Source organism: Lynx rufus, unplaced genomic scaffold (assembly GCF_022079265.1).
Source record: "Lynx rufus isolate CCGP_SWC_20201006 ecotype Redwood Valley unplaced genomic scaffold, mLynRuf1.p SCAF_7, whole genome shotgun sequence".
NCBI classification, from domain to species: domain Eukaryota; kingdom Metazoa; phylum Chordata; class Mammalia; order Carnivora; family Felidae; genus Lynx; species Lynx rufus.
This window is the reverse complement of record NW_025814889.1, coordinates 42837278-42860277: the sequence shown is the minus strand read 5'-3', so window position 1 is coordinate 42860277 and position 23000 is coordinate 42837278. Positions and strand designations below refer to the sequence as shown.

Below are 23000 nucleotides of genomic sequence, written 5' to 3'. Positions count from 1 at the left end.
GATCAGATCAGGTGATGCCGAGTATCACAGCAGGCCACGGGATTGCACAGTGCATTAATCAAGGGTGAATTTGTCTAGTCTTACTGAGTGGAGGGGTGATAAAATACCCATCAAAAGCTGAGACTGCTGAAGTGCCTGGGTGGCTCAGTCGGTTAAACGTCTGTCTGACTTCGGCTCAGGTCATGATCTCGCAGTTCGTGAGTTCGAGCCCCTCGTCGGGCTCTGTGCTGATGACTCAGAGCCTGGAGCCTGCTTCAGATCCTGTGTCACCCTCTCTCTCCCCTTCCCCCACTTGTGTTCTGTCTCTCTCTCTCTCTCTCAAAAATAAAATAAATATGAAAAAAAAAGTTGAGATTACCGCAACCAATTACTCCTAAAAAATGTGAAGGTAGATTAAGTACATCAGGCGATTTGGCAAACTAGGCTATGGTCTGGATTCTGAGCTACCTTAGGCCTTATAAACTTTTCGAAGGTCTAAAAACTATCTGAGACCTAAAAGCAAACACCTCTAAAATACCCAGCCATCCATTGCCAAATTCCTGAAAAGCAAAGTAAATAAATGTTTAATTAAATACCAACAAAACGGGGCGCCTGGGGGCTCAGTCAGTTAAGCGGCTGACTCTTGATTTTGTCTCAGGTCGTGATCTCATGGTTTGTGAGTTCGAGCCCCCGCACTGGGCTCTGTGCTCACAGCACGGAGTCTACTTTGGATCCTTTGTCTCCGTTTCTCTGCCCCTCCCCCACTGGTGCTGGCTTTTTCTCACTCTCAAAAATAAATGTTAAAAAAAGCCCCAAATACTGGGGTGCCTGGGTGGCTCAGTCGGTTAAGTGTCTGGCCTCGGCTCAAGTTCGGGCCCCACGTCGGGCTCTGTGCTGACAGCTCAGAGCCGGGAGCCTGCTTTGGATTCTGTGTACCCCCCTTTCTCTGCCCCTCCCCCACTTGTGCTCTGTCTCCGTCTGTCTCTCAAAAATAAATGTTAAAAAAAATTACAAAAAAAACAAATGCCATACTCTGGTTTCTCTTGAATTTTTAAAAAAAATTTTTTTTTCAACGTTTATTTATTTTTTTGGGACAGAGAGAGACGGAGCATGAACGGGGGAGGGGCAGAGAGAGAGGGAGACACAGAATCGGAAACAGGCTCCAGGCTCTGAGCCATCAGCCCAGAGCCCGACGCGGGGCTCGAACTCACGGACCGCGAGATCGTGACCTGGCTGAAGTCGGACGTTTTTAACCGACTGCGCCACCCAGGCGCCCCTCTCTTGAATTTTTAAAAAATGTTTTATTATTTATTTTGGAGAGAGAGGAACTCACGAACCTTCAGATTATGACCAGAGCCGAAGTCGGATGCTCAACCGATGAGCCACCCACCCAGGCATCCCTGGTTTCTCTTGAGATGGAATAAATCTTTCATCTTTTACTAAAAACAAAACAAAACAAAACCAAAAACCAAAAACAAAACAGCAAAATCATAGCATGCCAATTGGCCATTACTTAACTTATACATAAATTTAATGTTACATATAAATACAAGCAACTGATACACAGTAGGGTCCCCTGTGTCGTGCATATCTTAAAACTCTTTTGTGTATTATAATATTTTGATAGCTTAAGAAACCTTTCCGGGGTCGTCTGCCTGGCTTAACTGGTAGAGCATGTGACTCTTGATCTCAGGGTCATGAGTTTGAGCCCCACATTAAGTGTAGAAATTACTTTTTAAAAATTTACATTGAAACAAAACAGAACAACACTTTCTAGCTGAGAAGAGGCTGTCCCTTCCTGAGGCTTGCCAGTTCTTAGAGATAGCAAGGGCTCAGCGTGTCCTTGACATGCAAACTCACAAATCCACAACCACACTTCCTTTATTTGGCCCCTACACCCCAGGAGGCAAAATTCCTCTCTTTCATCCCAGGAATGGTGGGGGGGGGGGGGGGGAACCAGGGACCAGTTCTATAGGTTAGAGCCCAACAAAATTACTCAAACTAGATAGTCCTCAACTGTTTACCCTACCCTGCCTTACCTTTCCCCCTGGAAACTCCAATAAAGGCTCTCCCCTAGGGGTGTCCGGGTAGATCAGGTGGTTAAGCGTCTGACTTAACTTTGACTCAGGTCACGATCTCACAGTTCATGAGTTCAAGTCCCCTCATCGGGCTCTGCAGCCTTAGCAAAGACCCTGCTTGGGATTCTCCCTCTCCCTCGCTCTCTGCTCCTCCCCCATGTGCTCTCTCTCTCTCTCAAAATAAGTAAAAATAAACTTAAAAAAAAACAAAACCTAGACCTTCTGTTTCCTGCTATCTTCTTTTTTTTTTTAATTTTTTTAATGTTTATTATTTTTGAGACAGAGACAGAGAGCAAGCAGGGAAGGGGCAGAGAGAGAGGGAGACACAGAATCGGAAGCAGGCTCCAGGCTCTGAGCTGTCAGCACAGAGCCCGACGCGGGGCTCAAACTCACAGACCGCCAGATCATGACCTGAGCTGTAATTGGCTGCCCAACCGACTGAGCCACCCAGACACCACTGTTCCCTCCTATCTTCTGCCTCCTGACCACTCCAATGTTCTTTCACGAGGCCCTTTGTGGCGTTCTGTGCCTCCTATCTCTAGAACCTGTGAATATAATAATTTTTTCCTGAGTTTCTCAGTCTCCTCTTGTGGCTGCACTTGACTGATCGTCTCATAAAAGAATATAAAGCACCAACAGAGGAGTGCCTCGGGCTTACAGATGTTAAAATAGTTCCTAGCGATCCCATTGATCCGTCCCTCATGACTCTGTCTCCTACATGCCTCCTTCCCAAAGCCAAGAGTGCATCTAGTTGGTGATCCTGAAAATGCCCCCACCTCCCACCCAGGTCATACACTGCACTGGGGATTTATTCTCTTCTGCCCCTGACAAGGTCTCTTGTTTTATCAAACATGGAGAGCAGAGTCTTACCATTCTCAGGTTTGACATTCTCTGGTTGAAGGAGAGAGCAGAATATGCCACCTCCAAATATGCCACTTGGGCATATTGATTATTGTGAATCAAAAGGTACCTGAGAAACAGCTGGTGCAAAGACACTCTGACCCTCTTGTCCCCCGAAGCAGGAGATAAATCTCTCATATAAAAGGCACCCTTCCCACCAGAGACAGGGAATGTAGGGCCAGGAAGGCTGTATAAACAAAAACTGTTAGTTTTTCAACAATTCACTACCCCGGGCACCTGGGTGGCTCAGTTGGTTAAGCGTCCAACTTCAGCTCAGGTCATGATCTCACAGCTTGTGAGTTCGAGGCCCGAATCAGGCTCTGTGCTGACAGCTCAGAGCCTGGAACCTGCTTCAGATTGTGTGTCTCCCTCTCTCTCTGCCCCTCCCCTGCTCACACTCTGTCTCTCTCTCTCTCTCTCTCTCAAAAATAAATGAACATTAAAAAAAAATTTTTTTTTAAGAAAAAAATGCCTTAAAATGATATATAAAGCTTTGCTGAAGGCTGAAAAGTTTATTACCTTGTGGTATAAGGATATTTGGAGGAAACATGTGACTGTCTATGGAAATGTGATTTGGGTTTAAAGCTAGGAAAACAGTTCAAACATTTCTCTCTTCAGGGATTTGGATGTTCAGGAAGGGAAATTTTCCTTATAATTTTAAGACTCGAGACTACTCTACCTCTATTGGTCACCTGGCTGTATAATCTCTCTCATAAGCTCTCATTTTATATCATTATTCTACAAAACACTGTGCAAGTCCTCTACTTAATGACCAATCAGAACCTGGGACAATATCCCTGCCATTTATCTCTCAGGGAATATGATTGACTCACCAACCTTACCTCCACAGAAATCCCATGGAATAATTTACTCCTCCACCAAGAGTATACCATACTGCAGCCGTTATAGCTTCGTCCTAGGAATTTGCTCAGATTACTGCGCACTATCACAAGCCCAGGAAGAGCTACAGACCATCCACCAGCTTTTCTAAGATATTTGATAAGTTGTATCATAAAGTGAAAGTATCAAGTACTAACAGAAAATCCAAGCTAGAGAAACTGACTGGCTTGCTTCTTCGTATGTCTCCCCTCCTTCCAGTCCAAGCTGGAAGACTGCCCACCCCTCTTTTAAAGCAAGTATGGGGGCGCCTGGGTGGCGCAGTCGGTTGAGCGTCCGACTTCAGCCAGGTCACGATCTTGCGGTCCCTGAGTTCGAGCCCCGCGTCGGGCTCTGGGCTGACGGCTCAGAGCCTGGAGCCTGTTTCCGATTCTGTGTCTCCCTCTCTCTCTGCCCCTCCCCCGTTCATGCTCTGTCTCTCTCTGTCCCAAAAATAAATAAACGTTGAAAAAAAAAATTTAAAGCAAGTATGGTGATTGAGTTAATAAGCCTCTTAGATTCTCTTCTCCAACAACCCCTTCTCTATTCAGATACACCCTTGCTGAATGTTGTAGCTCACCAACTAGCACCCAGTCTCAATAAAAACGAAAAAGAGTAGATGCTGGAGAAAATACTGGCCTTGGCCATCTCTAACACTTGATACAGTGGGAAAGGCACGTGACCCAAAGAGAGGAGGGATCTGGTTGATTGCACTCCGTAGCTGGGTATACAAGAGGCATACCTGGATCCCATTCTATCCGGGCATCCAAGTTGAGGGCTGGTGTCTCCTTTATTTATTTATTAGCAAACTAATACATGCATCCACCTGCTGGTTCACAAAGACAATTCACCCAATTTTGCCAATGCCTACAAACCTGGGAAAAGCAAGAAGGTATTTCCCACTGATTTTATAAAAATGCTCAGAACCCTGGCAGCAACAGAGATACACTTGAACTATTTACAAGGAGAGAACAGGGCTTAAGGGAGCCAAAAAGAGACAGTGAAGTGTCCTGGGGCTAGTATTGAGCGGCAAGGGGAAGGTGTGATTATCAGGATCTGGACAGGTCAGCTGCGCAGAGGCCAGCTCAGGACAGAACTGGTCCGAAGTCACACACCATCGGAGACAGAGGCACAAGGCCTGGCTAGGCTTATGCATAGCAAGCTGTTCTAATCTTTGGACCATGAAGTCTGTACAGCACAAATAACCACCTCTGAGTGTTAATCAAATAAAATCTGCCCCTAGGGTTTTAAAGCTGTCACGGTCCATGAAATTTGGTTTCTTTTTCCTTCTAATTTAGATCCCACAGGGACTTCACGTACCCTTTATCGTAGATGAGATCCAAATCCAAAATGAAGCCCAGAGGTATAGAGAATATTGAGACCAGTGAGCTTACAGAAGTTTGGAAAGGCCTCCATAAAGATTGGTGATGTTGACCTAGAGTCTTAAAAACACAAAACCAATGATGGAATGATAAAATGAGAAAGAACTTGTAGTGATCATCTACTTGGAATACAAACTCTCACACTTTTTTTTTTCCTCCTAAGAAAGTTATAATACGAGGGGCGCCTGGATGCCTCAGTGGGTAGAGTTTGCGACCCTTGAACTCAGGGTGGTGGGTTCAAGCCCCATGTTGGGCACGGAGCATACTTAAACTTTTTAAAAATTAAAAAGAAGAAGAAGAAGAAGAAGAAGAGGAAGAGGAAGAAGAAGAAGAAAGAAGAAGAAGAAGAAGAAGAGGAAGAGGAAGAAGAAGAAGAAAGAAGAAGAAGAAGAAGAAGAAGAAGAAGAAGAAGAAAGTTACAATACTATTCCTAACAAAATGTTTTCACACTGGCTCACACAAAGATTTCATAAGTACATACTACAAAATAAATAGGCAATATGTCCCATAATTTTAATTTATTCAAGTCACTGTTAACTCTTTCTTTGCCGCAGTGCCTGGTACTCTCAGTGCTCTCATTTAGGCTTCTCTTGACAACAAGTGTGTATTCTTTTTTTTTTTTTTTTTTTTTTTTGAGACAGAGAGCCCACCGGCAAGCAGAGGAGGGGCAGAGGGAAAGGGAGAGAGAGAATCTTAAGCAGGCTTCATGCCCAGACAGAGCCTGAGAAGGGGCTGGATCTTACAACCCATCACGAGACCATGACCTGAGGCGGAAATCAAGAGACAGACACTTAACCAACTGAGCCACCCAGGTGCCCATATCTAGCGCGTTCTTATATGAACATTTGTACTTAGTCTCTGATGATTTAAGTTTGGGAAACACTGCATTGCCAGTTTCAGAAGATGCCGGTTCTCAGCAAGTATAGGGTGAAGCCAAGTGACTATCGTTAATACAAGAAACATGAATAGCATCCTTCCTATTATATTGTGTACAAATTATGTACGTTTTTATGGGCAGGTCAAAAATTATTATCTGAGTGTGTAACACAGGTACACACATCTGCATGTTCTGGGATGAGAAGGTAGTTTTTCAGGAAGTGACTCCCCCAGTTTGTTGGTTCCCTTGTCTCCAGCTTTGACTTCGGTTCCTATGGCGTTCGTTTTCTCTTTAATAATTAGGCGATGAAGCAGGGCTTTCTAAGCACACGGAAATGGTTCTGTCTCGGAAAACTAACTTTACACATTAAAGAGTATATCTTTCATGATAAAGGGTCCGATGTTTAGAAATGTTAGATCAAGGGGTGCCTGGGTGGCTCAGTCGGTTAAGCGTCTGACTTTGGCCCAGGTCATGATCTCACGGTTTGTGAGTTCGTTCGAGCTCGGCTCTGGGCTCCGTGCTGACGGTGCAGAGTCTGCTTGGGATTCTGTCTCCCTCTTTCTCTGCCCCTCCCCTGCTCACTCTCTATCCCTCTCAAAATAAATACATAAATAAATACATAAATATATATATATATATATATATATATATTAGGTCAAACAATGAGTCACTGTTAGGGTACTGATCTCAGATATAATGAAAGGATATACAGTTATATTAACTAGCAGGGGGATATTTTTGAATTGTAAACTCCGGAGGGAAATAGATCTGATATGTAAAGAAAGCTGTAGGAAATGCTCTTTTTGTCGCAAACAACTGCTTCCTATTTAAGTGAGGCAGTATACTGGCATGATGACAAGGAACTTAAACTCTGGAGGCAGAGTCATTTAAAACGTAGCAGCTATGTGACCATGGTCAAATCATTTGAACTTTTGGTGCTTGTTTTCTCATTTATAAGATGGGAATAATAATAGTACTTACTTGATGGGACAGTTGCTACATATATTATGTATATGTAAATGAGTTCACATATAGAAACAACTTATAACAGTACCTGGTACATGATGAGGCCTGTATATATTTGCTGTTTTTATTATTTTCCCCCATTCAACCCAGTACATACAATCAAATATTTATAAAATTTGTTTGCCCCTACTTATTTACAAAGCTACCTCTACTAATTATACTGAAACTTGTAGGTTTCCCAAACATCCATGGTATAATTGGGGGGCTGGGGGGAGGGAGAAACACCTAATCTAGAACTTTGAAGCTCAAGGAGAAAAAAGTCAGGATTGGAGGCATAGTTGTAGATTTATGAATAATAATACCTTTCGTCTATTGAGTGCTTATTATAGTCCAGGGTGTTCTAAATGCTTTCCATGTAAATCTCATTCGATTCTCCTAGTGACCCTATGATATGAGTACTTTATTATCCCCATTTGGAGGAGGGAATGGAAGCAAACAGGTGAAGTAACTTGCCCCACGTCACACGGCAGGAAGTAAGACCCAGAATTTGAGCAGTCTGGAGGCTCCAGTTTGTTCTCTTAACTACCAGACATCATGTTATCATGTAAAATTTATATATTATCGTTTGGGCTAATATCCAGTGAACATAACAGTGCACCCAGACTAGCTATCTGAATGGCTGGTGCTCTGTTCTGATTAACTTGGTGCTTGGATGATATCATTTGTTAATATATTATGACGATCACTTCTGATTATGGGTGGTGGTTAAAGCCATGGAAATGGATGCGATCTTCGGAGAAGTGTGTTTTTATAGTATGAGAAAACTAATATTTTGAGCACCATGAAAGCAAAGGTAGGCTCTGTTTTAGTCACTACTATGCTCCCTAATTGGTTTTACTCAATCTCTGCAAATATGTAAAGGAAGAAAAAGACCGAAGACCGTCTATCGATGTCCTTAGCGTAGGTTTTCCAAAGGAGTTAAGGAGCAAAAGATAAATAAAGTAAATAAAGTAATAAAGTAAATAAAATAACGAGTATACACTATTATTCCGAGAAACTTAGCTGGGAAGAAATGGACCAGGTGACAGCACCACATGACTGGAAAATAAAAGACGACGTGCCTTTTTTATCTGGCATTTACAGCCTCATTAATGACATTTTGAAAAATTCGAACAGACCTTTAAGAATTCCACAAAATTATTCTAAAGCTCATCTACCACTCAAAGAAACCTGTGAGAACACCAAGAAAAGTTCTGAAACCCGTAAGAACACCAACCAAACAGCAAGACAACAATGGGGGCTTACCCCTCAGTTACTTGACCTCCTCCGCCTTTCTACTTTTCTGTTCTGACTCAACCACAGGCTTGCTTGGTCACACCCTCAGCGACATTATCAATTGCAGCTACTCTGCTTTCAAAATAGTTAATCCGTTCGGTGTCTGACCGTCACAAACTATTCTTCAAGCTTGATTGTTCAAATACGCCCACGATCCCTATTTAATGATCCTATCGAGATTTCCAGTTGGTTGACCATTCTGACTTTTCCCAACCCGCCAGCCTTCTCCTTAGTTTTCTTTCTCATCCAGCTAACTCAAACTCATCTGAAGCTTTGTGGACCCTGGGTATTTTTTTTTTAATTTTTTTTTTTTACCTTTATTTATTTTTGAGAAACAGTGAGACAAAGCGTGAGGGGGGGAGGGGAGACACAGAATCTGAAGCAGGGTCCAGGCTCCGAGCAAGTGGTCAGCACAGAGCCCGATGCGGGGCTCGAACCCACGCACTGTGAGATCACGACCTGAGCCGAAGTCAGTCGCTTAACCAACTGAGCCACCCAAGCGCCCCAACTTTCACAGTAGTTAAAAAAAAAAAAATGCTTAGACAGGCTTCACTGAAATACCTAATAAGTTCCCAGCCCCTCTTTCGGCCTCCCAAAAGACTGCCTTGTATCTCCACGCCAACCCAGGAAGACAAGTGAGCAAGTGACTGAGCCAGTCTGACTCCATTATGAAAACTGGGGAGATCCTAGTTACTGGTGTATCCTGAGTGCTCAAACAAAATGTTTTAAAACTTAAGTAATTTTTTAAAAAAGCACACTGACTTTTAGCCCCATGGTGTTCCTTGTCTGACCCCGGCTAAATTGTATAATATTTCAGCTTCTTAGTCTCCTCATGCGGCAAGCACTTTATATGTTCACCAAACTCCATTTTCTTCTCCTCCTGGACTGTGTTTCTGTCTTTCTTAGAGCTGGGTGGGGCCACACGATTGATTTTTGGTTAGTGGAATTGGGTCAAAAGTGACGTTTGCCATATCCAGTCCTTGATTCTAAAAACACTCTTTCGTGCAGCTTAACGCTTTCTTGTCTCTTCTCTGTCCCCTCCTGTGTATGCTGTCTCCTATGAGATGGCCGAATGTGGAGAATTCAGTAGAGAGTTCCAAGGCCATAGGAGATGGTGGAGTCACCAGATGGAAGGAATCTGGGTCCCTGAGTAACTGCAGGCAGCAAGAACATCCTCACCCGATTTACATTAGGCTTCAGTGTGAGCAAGAAATAACCCTTTTTTGTGTATAACTGCTCCAAGTTTAAAAGGCTGCTAATTACAACAGTACATCATCCTATAAATTTGGGCTAATAGATCGTCTGTTAAATCTTAGGATGTTCTGAGTCAGAATCAAATAAAAACTTGTTCTTTGTTTCCCTTGAGCATCTTAGAAATTGGCTTCATGAAATTGTTTGTCCTAAAAACACACAGCAAAAGTCCCTACCGTTAAAACCCAAGATGGCTTCCAATTATTCTCATCTCCTGGGATCCAAGCCCTTGTGTAGTCCCCTCCCACACTGAATCATGGCTGGCTGGTGTTACCAATAGAAGACTGCAGAAGAAATAGCGTATGATTCCAAGACTCAGGCATTAAAGATACGGCAATTTCCACCTTGGTCTCTCTTAGATGCTTGCTCTGTAGAAAGCCTGGTGTCAGGTCGTGAGGACAGCTGAGCAGCCCTGTGGAGAGGGCTATCTACATGGCAAGGAACAGACCTCCCATCAACCACTAGACTCTACTTTCTAGCCATGTGAACGTGCCACTCGGGAAGCATATTCTCCGGCCTCAGTCAAGCCTGAAGATGACAGCAGTCCTGGCTGACAGCTTGACAGAAACCTCACGAGAGACCCTGAGCCACAAACACACTGATAAGTTGCTCCCGAATTCCTGGTGAAGCTGACATAATAAATACTTACTGTTGCTTTAAGCCACAAAGTATTAGAATAATTTGTGGTACAGCAGTGGATGACACGATCTGTGATACTACTGTTTGTTAAAATTCCTAGATTTTTTTTTTCATTTTTTTAACGTTTTATTTATTTTTGAGACGGGGAGAGACAGAGTATGAACAGAGGAGGGGCAGAGAGAGAGGGAGACACAGAATCTGAAACAGGCTCCAGGCTCTGAGCGGTCAGCACAGAGCCCGACGCGGGGCTCGAACTCACAGACCGCGAGATCATGACCTGAGCCGAAGTCCGCCGCTTAACTGACTGAGCCACCCAGGCGCCCCCCTAGATTCTTTTTTTAATCTCTTTTTTCCCCTTCAGCATTATTGAGACGTAGTAACATACAATGTTGTGTAAGTTTAAGGTGTACAACATAATAATTTGATATAATATATATTGCAAACTGATTACTACAATAAGGTGAGTAAACACATTCATCACCTCATAGTTACAGGTGTGCGTGTGTGCGTGTGTGTGTGTGTGTGTGTATAATACACATCACATCTTCTTTATCCATTCCTGGTGATGGACACTTAGGTTGTTTGCATGTCTTGGCTATTGTAGACAATGTTGCAATGAACATGGGGTGCAGATACCTCTTTGAGATAGTGATTTTATTTCCTTCAGATATATGGTGTATAGAAACTCAAGCTGAAAATTTCTACATTCCAATGGCATTCTCTTTTTCATGGGGCATCAGTGCCTGCTACTGAAACAGAGTACGCAGGAATCACTTTTTTTTTTTTTTTTTTTTAATTTTTGAGAGAGAGAGAGAGAGACAGGCAGAGCATGAGGCAGGGAGGGGCAGAGAGAGGGACACAGAATCGGAAGCAGGTGCCAGGCTCTGAGCTGTCAGCACACGGACCGTGAGATCATGACCTGAGCTGAAGTTGGACGCCCAATCAGCTGAACCACCCAGGTGCCCCACAAGGAATCATTCCATTCATCTCCAAGTCACAGGAAGTTGTATCAATCCTGTAGCTAAAAGGACGTGGGGGGGAATCATTTGGTAATGGCAATTTTGAAGAGTAAGTCTGAACAATGTAAGCTGATTCTGACGTCTTCTTAAAATCTTTAAGCAGGGAGGGAGACTCTGGAAGGAAAAAAAAGAATAATGTTTTTCTTGATACTATTGTAACCACAAATATTTTGAAACATTAGTTGGAAGTTTATTGAGCAACTTTCAAGAGAATACAAATGGGACACCTACATTTCTTCAATAGGATGACACACATCAATATGGGAAAAGAGAATATCTGGAATTCTGTAGAGCCAGAAAGTGTTGTAATAATAATAATAATAATAATATCAAGTTAATGTGGAGTCCATGTATATCTTAAGCCGGTTTATCTGTTCCCTTCTCTCATTTATTTCCTACAGAGATTGTCTTGTTCTTCTCGCATTTTCTTTTTTGTTTGTTTTAAGTTTACTTATTTATTTTGAGACAGAGAGAGAGAGAGAGAGAGAGAGAGTGGGGAAGGGGCAGAGAGAGAGGAAGAGAGAGAATCCCAAGCAGGCCACACGCTGTCAGCCCAGAGCCGGATGAGGGGCTCGGTCTCACCAACCGTGAGGTCATGACCTGAGCCAAAAGCCAAAATCAGGAGTCTGACTGAACCCCCCAGATGCCCCGTTCTCACACTTTCTTAAGGTACGTCAAGAAGTTAAATAACTAAATTTCAATATAAATGATAAAGAGATGGTGAAGAAAGGACACATCAATTTATCAGAAAAGAAGTTTGAAGAAGGATGTTTCTTTTGGTATCATAATCTTTGTCCCTTAATGTGACCGACTAGAGGGGCTCCTGGCTGGCTCAGTTGGAGGATCATGCAAGTGTTGATCTCAGGGTCATAGGTTCGAGCCCTGCGTTGGGTGTAGAGATTACTTAAATAAACAAGACCTAATAAAATAATAGAAAATAAAATAAAATAAAATAAATTAACTTACCAGAATTATGCAGTGCAGTTCCAGCGCATACAGCTTCATCCATACAACAGGGTATCTGGGCCAGTGATCTTCTTCCCCAGGTGGATAGTTGACAAAATTCCTCCAGCAGTGATCATACTCTAAGGAGACACAAATCTTGGTTCATTCAGCTAACAGAGCAGAAAGTTACTTTAAAGAGAGCCCAGCTTATAGATACACGTTATATAAAACCCGTCAGCCTATTTGCTGTTGGAGATGGACTAACCATCCCCCTGAATCCCTAAAAAGAACAACATAGTTTATTCCAAGATGGCTGACGGGTCACCATGGCAGGTGCAGGCATGGAGAAGAGAGCCCTCTTTGTCATATTTTCCTTGCTGTGAATATCAGACCTGGTTCTTTCTCATGTTATTTTGGACTTTCGCTTCTTCTTCTTCTTCTTTTTTTTTTTAAAACATTTATTCATTTTTGAGAGATAGAAAGAGACAGAGCGGCAGTGGGGGAAGGGCAGAGATAAGAGAGAAACACAGAATCCAAGCTGTCAGGACAGAGTCTGATGCAGGGCTTGAACCCACGAACTGCCAGACCATGACCTGAGCCAAAGTTGGACACTTAACTGAGCTAGCCAGGCACTCTTTAAAGTTTATTTATTTTTGTTGTTGTTTTTTTTAATTTTTTTTCAACGTTTTAAACTTATTTTTGGGACAGAGAGAGACAGAGCATGAACGGGGGAAGGGCAGAGAGAGAGGGAGACACAGAATCGGAAACAGGCTCCAGGCTCTGAGCCATCAGCCCAGAGCCCGATGCGGGGCTCGAACTCACGGACCTCGAGATCGTGACCTGGCTGAAGTCGGACGCTTAACCGACTGCGCCACCCAGGCGCCCCTAAAGTTTATTTATTTAGGAGAGAGACAGAGAGAGAGAGAGAGAGGGAGGGAGAGAGCACAGTGGGGGAGGGACAGAGAGAGAGAGAGAGACAGAGACAGAGGATCTGAAGCGGGTTCTGTGCTGACAGCAGAGAGCCCGATGCCGGGCTCGAACTCACGAACTGCTTGAGCCCAAGTCAGACACTTAATGGACTGAGCCACCCAGGCGCCCCCGGACCTTCACTTCTGAGACTTCCGAAGTGGGATAGTCACTCTTGTGGCCTAGAAACATGCTACCAGCACAGTCTCGCATCAACAGTCATCAGCTGTTTGTTGTTTTTACCTGGGACTCTCATAATCTGGACGGTCACACCACTGTTGACGAGGTCCCTGAGTCCTTGCCGGTTTTGTTGGTCCAGGTGCCAGAAAAGCCGAGATACGTAAATAACCAGAGTCACGCCAGGGTGTTGGCTCAAAAATCCTCTGATAGCCTTGGAGCATTCCCAACAGGGACTCCAGGACAGGAACCAGGTGATGGAACAGCTGACGGAGGGGCAAACATGTCTTTCTGAAGTAAATTTTTCTATAAAATTGAGCTCAACGTGGTTGGCGGTGTTTCTGCCCGAGTTTCGCCAGATCCTATGGCTTGTGCCCCACTGAATTTCATAGAGCAGACAGGCCTCTTTGCGGAGTTCTCTGGGGTCAAAGAAGACCTCGAACTCCCGGGGCTCAATTCTTCTCCTGAAACACAAAAAGCGCCCCCATGCTATCAGGCAATCTTTTGAGGGACCCTAGGATTGATTTCATGTTCCCCTCTCCTATCACACGGATCTCAAACATGACATCTCAGCACATTTTCTTTTCTAATCTGTCTCCCAAAGTTATCTAGGTGGGCCCGTCTGACTCAGCAGAGTTTCTCTCACAAGCATAGTGAAGAGAGTTTTCCCACCTCACGTCACGGAGTTACCACTCTCTCTATACCGTTGCTTGGAAGTTTCGAATTCAGGCATAAATATGTAGAGACGCCACGTTCCAATCCCTACACCTCAGCGTTCCTCAGTGGACTCTAACTAAATTTTAGGTAGGAGCCTCAAACTGCCAACAAGATTCTATTGCCAAGTCTGAAGAGAGAAGAAGCCTCAGGATTCCTCGGCATGAAAGTCTGCATACTAATTCCTCATAAGAAAAAAATTCAAATTGCTCCCAGCGGCACCTTTATTTATTTATTTTTTAAAGATTTTTGTCTTTAACAGTCTCTACACCCACTGTGTGGGGCTCAGACTGACCACACCAAGACCAAGAGTCACATGCTCCACTGACGGAGCCAGCCAGGCGCCCCTCCCAATGACATCTGTAGATTTAATACTTTGCACGTCTCAGAGCTGTAACTCAGGGGAAACTCAAGATCGTGATGAGTACTCTTCTTTGCCATATGGTTGAGTCATCAGCTTACTACATCCCAATATTTCCACTCATCCCTAAAGTATTACATTTATTGACCACATAGATCAGTCCTCCCACCCATCGGGAGATAATTTATTCCCTGACAAAAGTCCCCCTGTTATAATGCTACATCTGAAAAAGGGGAATATAGTATAAAATAAAAAGATGAACTCAAAGTGACAAATGAGTTCTCTGGACCTTTTGCTAATGGCTATCAAGTCATGTGATTTAAACAGAGAAGTATGAAGATAAAACAGTAACAGAACAAAGCTGGAAGGTAATTTATTTAAACAGAAACCAAAAGACAAAGATATAGGAAGCAATAATCATAGGGCGCCTGGGTGGCTCAGTCAGCTGAGCGTCCAACTCTTGGGCCCACAGCAGGCTCCGCATGGAGCCTGCTTGGGATTCTCTCTGTCTGCCCCCAGCCCCTAGCTCGTGTGTGTGCTCTCTCTCTCTCTCTCAAAATAAAAAAATAAACTTTTAAAAAAGCAATAGTTATAGAGAATGAAGTTAGAAAAGGCAAAAGGTGGGGCGCCTGGGTGGTGCAGTCGGTTGAGCGTCCGACTTCGGCTCAGGTCATGATCTCGTGGTTTGTGGGTTCGAGCCCCGCATAGGGCTCCTGTGCTGACAGCTCAGAGCCTGGAGCCTGCTTCCGATTCTGTGTCTCCCTCTCTCTCTCTGCCCCTCCCCTGCTTGTGCTCTGTCTCTCTCTCTCTCTCTCTCTCTCTCTCTCTCTCTCAAAAATAAATAAATAAATGTAAAAAATAAAATTAAAAAGAAAAGAAAGAAAAGGCAAAAGGAAAGAGTGGGAACATGATACAACAAGAAAGGAAAAATATGGAAAGCTATAGTCCTACAGCTCTTAAATCCACCTTTTCTTGCTGAATTAAATGCTCACTATGGTAGTATTCTTTTCTTTTTTTTTTTTTTAATGTTTATTTATTTTGGAGAGAGGCAGAGAGAGAGCAGAGGAAAGGCAGAGAGAGGAGACACAGAATCCAAAGCAGGCTCCAGGCTCTGAGCCGTCAGCCCAGAGCCTGATGCGGGGTTTGAACTCACCAACTGTGAGATCATTACCTGATCTGCACTCGGATGCTTAACCAACTGAGCCACCCAGGTGCTCCTATGATAATATCAGTCTTACCTCAAGGTGGCATCTCCAGCTGAAGACCCTGTTGACCAAGAGACGATTATGTCAAATAACACCCACACACATATTTAGCTCAGAAAAATACTCGGTTTTTCTAAACCTGCAAACCATATCAGAAAATGGGGTTAAGGGGCGCCTGGGTGGCTCAGTCGGTTGAGCGTCCGACTTCAGCTCAGGTCATGATCTCACGGTCCGTGAGTTCGAGCCCCGCGTCGGGCTCTGTGCTGACAGCTCAGAGCCTGGAGCCTGCTTCCGATTCTGTGTCTCCCTCTCTCTCTGCCCCTCCCCCATTCATGCTCTGTCTCTCTCTGTCCCAAAAATAAATAAACATTAAAAAAAATAAAAAAAAAAAAAGAAAATGGGGTTAAAAGAGTCTCTCCTATATTAATTGGATTGGACCCTCAAGAAAAGCCACATTTTTAAGGGCTCTGCCAAAAATCTATTTGCCCAATCCCAAACCAGAAAATCCTCCTTCAGGCTCCAGCAAGAATGATCAAGTACAATGAGACAGTCATTCCTCAGAGGCTCCTATGTGTAATTTCTACCTGCTTCCACAGCACCCTGTACGTCCTTTGTCACAACAATTATCATGTTACATATATATATATTTTTTTTTTATGGAGCTATCTTTCTTATATTTTATTTATTTTTTAATTTACATCCAAGTTAGTTAACATAGAGTGCCACAATGAGTTCAGGAGTAGATTCCAGTGATTCATCCCCTAGCTATGACACCCAGTTACACCTAGGTATCGCTAGGTATAAGGTAGGTATAAGTTATATCTAGGTATAAGCACCCAGTGCTTATCCCAAGTGACTTCCTTAATACCCCTTACCCATTTAGCCCATCCCCCTCCCACAACCCCTCCAGCAACCCTCAGTTTGTTCTCTATAAGAGTCTCTTACGTTTTGTCCCCCTCCCTGTTTTTATATTATTTTTGCTTCCCTTCCCTTATGTTCATTTGGTTTGTCTCTTAAAGTCCTCATATGAGTGAAGTCATGTGATTTTTGTCTTTCTCTGACTGACTAATTTCACTTAGCATAATACCCTCCAGTTCCATCCACGTAGTTGCGAATGGCAAGATTTCATTCTTTTTGATTGTCGAATAATAGTCCATTGTATACATATATACCACACCTTCTTTATCCATTCATCCATCGATGGACATTTGGGCTCTCTCCATACTTTGGCTATTGTTGATATGCTATAAACATGGGGGTGCATGTGCCCCTTCGAAACAGCACCCCTGTATCCCTTGGATAAATCCCTAGTAGTGCAATTGCTGGGTCGTAGGGTAGTTCTATTTTGAATGTTTTGAGGAACCTCCATACTGTTTTCTAGAGTGGCTGCACCAGTTTGCATTCCCATATCATGCTATATTTTGATTGGTATTTACACGACCATAATAACAATGAATTATAAATTATGTGAGATACGGATTATGAATATCTTGTTCTAGACTCTATCATCACACTGCCTGAAACGTGTTGGCAGTAGATATTTATTGAACAAATGACTGAACGAGTCTCACTACTATCAATTATGGGATACCTAAATATATACACAGAGGAACGAAGAGACAGAGAGAGAACAATATTATGCAGAGAGAGTGGCTCTCTCATACGTTGTTGGTGGGAACGTAAACTGGCACAGCCACTCCAGGAAACAGGCAGTTTCTTAATCGTTATTATTATTTTATTTTTATTTTTAAAGTATACTTATTTATTTTGAGAGAGAATAGGGGCACAGAGAGATCCCAAGCAGGGTCCGTGCTCAGTGAGGAGCCTAATGCAGGGCTCGACCTCACAAATGAGAGATCATGACCTGGGCTGAAATCAAGAGTTGGTTGCTCAACTGACACCCAGGTGTCCCAGAAGTTTCTGAATTGAAAACAACAATTAAGGGGCGCCTGGGTGGCTCAGTCAGTTAAGCGGCCGACTTCGGCTCAGGTCATGATCTCGCGGTCCATGAGTTCGAGCCCCGCGTCGGGCTCTGTGCTGACAGCTCAGAGCCTGGAGCCTGTTTCGGATTCTGTGTCTCCCTCTCTCTGACCCTCCCCCGTTCATGCTCTGTCTCTCTCTGTCTCAAAAATAAATAAACGTTAAAAAAATAATAAAATAAAATAAAGATTAATTAAAAATTAAAAAAAAATAAAAGCAACAACAATAATTGAAAATGCAACTGCCATATAACCCAGCAACTGCACCCTGGGCATTTATCTCAGAGACACAAAAATGTAGGCTCCCACGAAGGCTGTATGCAAATGTTTCTATCGCTTTGATTTGTAATATCTAAAGACTGGCATCAACCTAGACGTCCAGATGTTAAACAATCCGTGGTAAATGGAATGGAATTTAGCAATAAAAAGGAACAAACTATTGATACATGTAATAACTTGGATGAATCTCCAAGGAATTATGCTGGGGGAGGGGGGAGCAATTTCAAAAAGTTGCATTCTGCATGATTCCATTTGTCTAACATTTTGAGTGGCAAAATTTTAGAAGTGAGGACAGATCAGTGGTTCTCAGGAATTAAGAACAGGGGTGGGGCAGGAAGAAGGAGGGTTTGGTTATAAAAGGGCAATAAAATATCTCTGTACTGTTGGAATGATCATGGAGGTGAAAACACAGACCTCTGCAGGTGACAAAATTGCCTACGACTAAATACACACAGAGGCACCTGGGTGGCTCAGTCGGTTAAGCGGCCGACTTGATTGCAGCTCAGGTCATGATCTCACGGTTTGTGGGTTCGAGCCCCACGTCAGGCTCTGTGCGAACAGCTCAGAGTCTAGAACCTGCTTTGGATTCTGTGTCTCCCTCTCTCTGCGCAACCCCCTCCCCCCCAACTCCTGCTCATGCTCTGTCTCTATCTCTCTCTCTCTCTAAGATAAACATTTTTTAAAAATTCAAAACAAATAAATAAACATTTAAAAAAAGAAAATACACACACATAAATGACTACAAGCGCAACTGGAGAAATCTGAATAAAATAGGTAGATTGTGTCAATGTTAGTATTCTGGTGGTGTTATTATTCTACACTTGACCTTAGCCACAGGCTGAGAAGCCATAGGTTGTGAGATTATTCTATAGTTTTGCAAAACGTAACCATTGGGGGGAACTGAGCAAAGTGTATAAGGAACCTCTCTATTATTCTTAAAGCTGCACGTTTTTAAACTTTGATTATCTCAAAATAACTACTTAAGGAGTATTTAGCAGTATGGAGAGAAGCCGGGGCACCACTGGCTTAATATAGATGTACTTTTGGGGTGCCTGGCTGGCTGAGTAGGTAAAGCATGTGCCTTTTTTTTTTCAATTCTTGTTTATTTTTTTTAAACTTTTTTTTTAACGTTTATTTATTTTTGAGACAGAGAGAGAGAGACAGAGCATGAACGGGGAAGGGGCAGAGAGAGAGGGAGACACAGAATCGGAAGCAGGCTCCAGGCTCTGAGCCATCAGCCCAGAGCCCGACGCGGGGCTCGAACTCACGGACCGTGAGATCGTGACCTAAGCTGAAGTCGGACGCTTAACCGACTGAGCCACCCAGGCGCCCTAATTCTTGTTTATTTTTGAGAGAGAGAGAGACAGAAACAGAGCAGGGGAGGGCAGAGAGAGAGGGAGACAAGAATCCGAAGCAGGCTCCAGGCTCTGAGCTGTCAGCACAGAGTCTGACGCGGGGCCCGAACTCACAAACTGCAAGATCATGACCTGAGCCAAATTCGGACGCTCAGCCGACTGAGCCACCCAGGCCCCCCTATACGCACATGTCCTTTTTAAACCACAAATCAAGAGGAATGAAGAAAGATCTGCGTCAGTGAGAGGAGTGAAAAAACATTTGCAAAATACATATGGAAAGATATTCCTTTTTTTTTTTTTAAGTTTATTCATTTAGTTTGACAGAGAGTGGGGAGGGGCAGAGAGAGAGGGAGAGAGAATCCCAAGCAGGTTCCATGCTGCCAGCGCTGAGCCTGATGCGGGGCTCAGACTCAAGTACTGTGAGATCATGACCTGAGCCGACACCAAGAGTGGGACGTTTCACCAGCTGAGGCACTCAGGTGCCGAGATATGAAAAGATCTTGTCGAACCAGCAGAGGAGAAGCTGACTTCACCTGGAGCCCAGTGGGTACTGAGAGCATTGAGGGCAAAATGCTGCCGCACAAAGGATCTCAAAGGTGGCAAAAGTATCCCTCTGAATCAAGTTAATGCGGAAGGAGGGAGAGAAAGAAGCAACAATCACTGCCCTTAGGAAAAGAAAAGAACAATAGAGTTAGCAGCAGAATTTGGAGCTAGGATGTAAACTGAGTCAACATGGGGCACGACTCAGTCATCTGAGTTCCCAGTGTACAAAGTTTCAGGGAATGGAGATAATCCTTCAGTCAAAAGAAACAGCTAAGAGGGGCATCTGGGCGGCTCAGTCCGTTAAGCGTCCGACTTCGTCTCATGATCTCACGATTCGTGGGTCCGAGCCCCGCGTCGGGCTCTGTACTGACAGCTCAGAGCCTGGAGCCCGCTTCGGGTTCTGTGTCTCCCTCTCTCTCTCTCTCTCTCTGCCCCACCCCCCTGCTCATGCTCTGCCTTTTTCTGTCTCAAAAATAAACATTAAAAAAAAAGACTTTCGGGGCGCCTGGGTGGCGCAGTCGGTTAAGCCTCCGACTTCAGCCAGGTCACGATCTCGCGGTCTGTGAGTTCGAGCCCCGCATCGGGCTCTGGGCTGATGGCTCAGAGCCTGGAGCCTGCTTCCGATTCTGTGTCTCCCTCTCTCTCTGCGCCTCCCCCATTCATGCTCTGTCTCTCTCTGTCCCAAAAATAAATAAACGTTGAAAAAAAAAAAAAAAAAAAAAAAGACTTTCTTTTTTTTAACTTCATGTACTTATTTTTTTAATTAATTTTTGACAGAGAGAGAGAGAATGAATGGGGGAGAGGCAGAGAGAGAAGGAGAGAGAGAATCCTAAAGAGGCTCCTTACTGTCAGTGCAGAGCCCGACGTGGAGCTCAATCGCATGAACTGTGAAATCTGAGCCTGAGCCCAAATCAAGAGTCAGACACCGACTAAGCCACCCGGGCGCCCCCGCTGCTATTTTTTAAACTGTTATTTAACAGTCGTATTTTTCACTGAACTTTTTATTATGGTGAAACAAGCATCGATTTGGCGTCATTTGATCAAAATCATTTGTGGATGTGAATAGTTAGTATTAAGAATAATAGTAAATCCCGTTTAAGAGTCATATGAATATATTAATACACAGGAAAGTTGAAAAACGCTCAAGGACGACACAAGCAAAGGCAGGGCACGCACACACACACACACACACACACACACACAGAATATCTGCCCTTTTCATGAATATAGAGCTTGCCAGGCCCCCCGGTCCGTTTTACCTTTGTCAGAAGCCATGGTGCTCTGTCACTGGACTTTTCCCCCCCAGAACCGTATATTGTGCTGATCGCTCTTACCAACAACACGCCTGGACATCATAGGTGTGGCCGCTGATACCTGGCTGGGGCAGAGGATGACTCAGTCCTGAGTCTCCGGCAATTGCCGGGTATCTCGACTGTACAAACAGTGAGCAGATTAAGAGGGAAGGAGGTGTGGGAAATTCACATCAATGTGTTGATAAGAAAGCTTAGGATTCGGTAGAGTAAATCACTGAGGATATCCGCATTTCCAAGTTCTTCCCCGGAAACCTCTGAATTTAGGAACAGTTCCCTCTTTTAAAAATGAAGGGTCAGGCAAGACTGATCAATCATTCCTCATTAGAGAGCGCGAAGGAAGAACAAAGAGAAGAGAGAACCGACGGGTTTGTAGAATCTGAAGGCTTTCAACGTTACCTGGTGCAGACGCTGAGGATTACTTATTTCTTTACTTGAGCGACCATTTGCTTATATCTTTAGCGATTATTTACTTATTTCTAACTTCCTCTTATTTTGTTCTTTGCCCCCAATCTTGTTGGAACGGGGAGGGGCACCGATAGATGCAAAATCAGGAGGACTTTGGCCTCTGAGTTGGGTAATTAGTGCATCTAATTACGTCTTTGGTGATCCCTCTTCTGTTTTGAAGCTAAGGTTAAGTGTATGGCCAGGTCCACTCCTGCTTTCTCATCCTTCTTGAGGAAGTGAATACTGTGCTCCAGACTGCCGTTGCCTCCTGTTGCCTGAACCCTGGCTCATGCATCTCTGAAGCTCAGCACACACTCGCAGAATTGAGGGCATTTTCAAGACCCAAGGCTCCCTCCCTCTAGGGTCTCACAACTAGAGCTTCTGAACTGGGAATCTCAAGGACCATCCACCCCTATTATACCTAAGCCCCTACATATAAGATCTTCCTTAATTATGAAAGTCAAAGTAGAGCCTCCACAAGATAAAGCAGTTGTTTGAGTGGCGGTTAAAGAGTTATGAAGAAGAGGGGCACCCGGGTGGTTCAGTCGGTTGAGCGTCTGACTCCAGCTCAGGGCACGATCTTGTGGATTGTGAGTTCAAGCCCCCCTGTCAGGCTCTGTGCTGACAGCTCAGAGCCGAGAGCCTGCTTCGGATTCTGTGTCTCCTTTCCTCGATCACATTCTCTCTCTCTCTCTCTCAAAATGAATAAACATTTTAAAAAATCAAAAAAAGAGTTACGAAGAAAGGGCAGAAGTGCCACCTCATAAATGAAGGTCCTTCAGAATCCAAGTGTTTCTTTTTTTTTTTTTTGCTTTTAAGTTTTCTTTCTTGATTTTTTTTTTTTTTTTGAGAGAGAGAGAGACAGAGCATGAGCAGGGGAAGGGATAGAGAACGAGGGAGAGAGAGAGAATCCCAAGCAGACTCCGTGCTGTCAGTGAACAGCCCAAGGCAGGCCTCAAACTCACGAACCGTGAAATCGACCTGAGCTGAAATCAAGAGTCGGATGCTTAACCAACTGAGCCGCCCAGGCGCCCCAGGAGCCAAGTGTTTAAAAGTTATGTGGGTGCTAAGTAGAATACCAGCCCCCCCTGAGATGGCCACATCGTAACACCTGGAACCTTATAATATGGTACCTTACAATGGCATAAGAGACTTTGCAGGTGTGGTTAAGTTAAGGATCTTGAGGTGAAAAGATTATCCCATCCTGTGTGGTCTCAATCTAATCAAAAGTACCCTTATGAGAGTGATGCAAAAGAATCAGAGAAGGGTGCCTGGTGGCTTAGTCAACTAAGCGTCTATCCAACTCTTGGTTTGGGCTCAGCTCATGATCTCATTGTTAGGGATGGAGCCCCACACTTGGGATCTGCACTGATAGCATGGAGCCTACTTGGGATTCTCTCTCCCTCTCTCTCTGCCT

General features: G+C 44.0%; 1 protein-coding gene across 1 annotated transcript; it reads right to left on the bottom strand.

Annotated features, from left to right (window-relative positions):
• Positions 1-11266: 11266 nt before the first annotated feature.
• APOBEC1 (apolipoprotein B mRNA editing enzyme catalytic subunit 1) lies at positions 11267-21101 on the bottom strand. The gene is made up of 5 exons (XM_047065336.1): positions 21086-21101; positions 15704-15731; positions 13457-13854; positions 12269-12387; positions 11267-11416 (listed from the first exon to the last, which is right to left on the bottom strand). Exons 1-5 carry the CDS (start codon positions 21099-21101, stop codon positions 11267-11269), a joined length of 711 nt encoding a protein of 236 aa, XP_046921292.1.
• Positions 21102-23000: the final 1899 nt, after the last annotated feature.

What these genes read in the sequence shown, in the direction of transcription:
- APOBEC1 (XM_047065336.1), bottom strand. An exon ending in GCTGGAGATGCCACCTTGAG is followed by an intron (nt 13,855 to 15,703) that starts GTAAGACTGATA and finishes TTTGTGTTTCAG; the next exon opens with GAGAAGAATTGAGCCCCGGG. An exon ending in CCAGATTATGAGAGTCCCAG is followed by an intron (nt 12,388 to 13,456) that starts GTAAAAACAACA and finishes GTGTCTCCTTAG; the next exon opens with AGTATGATCACTGCTGGAGG.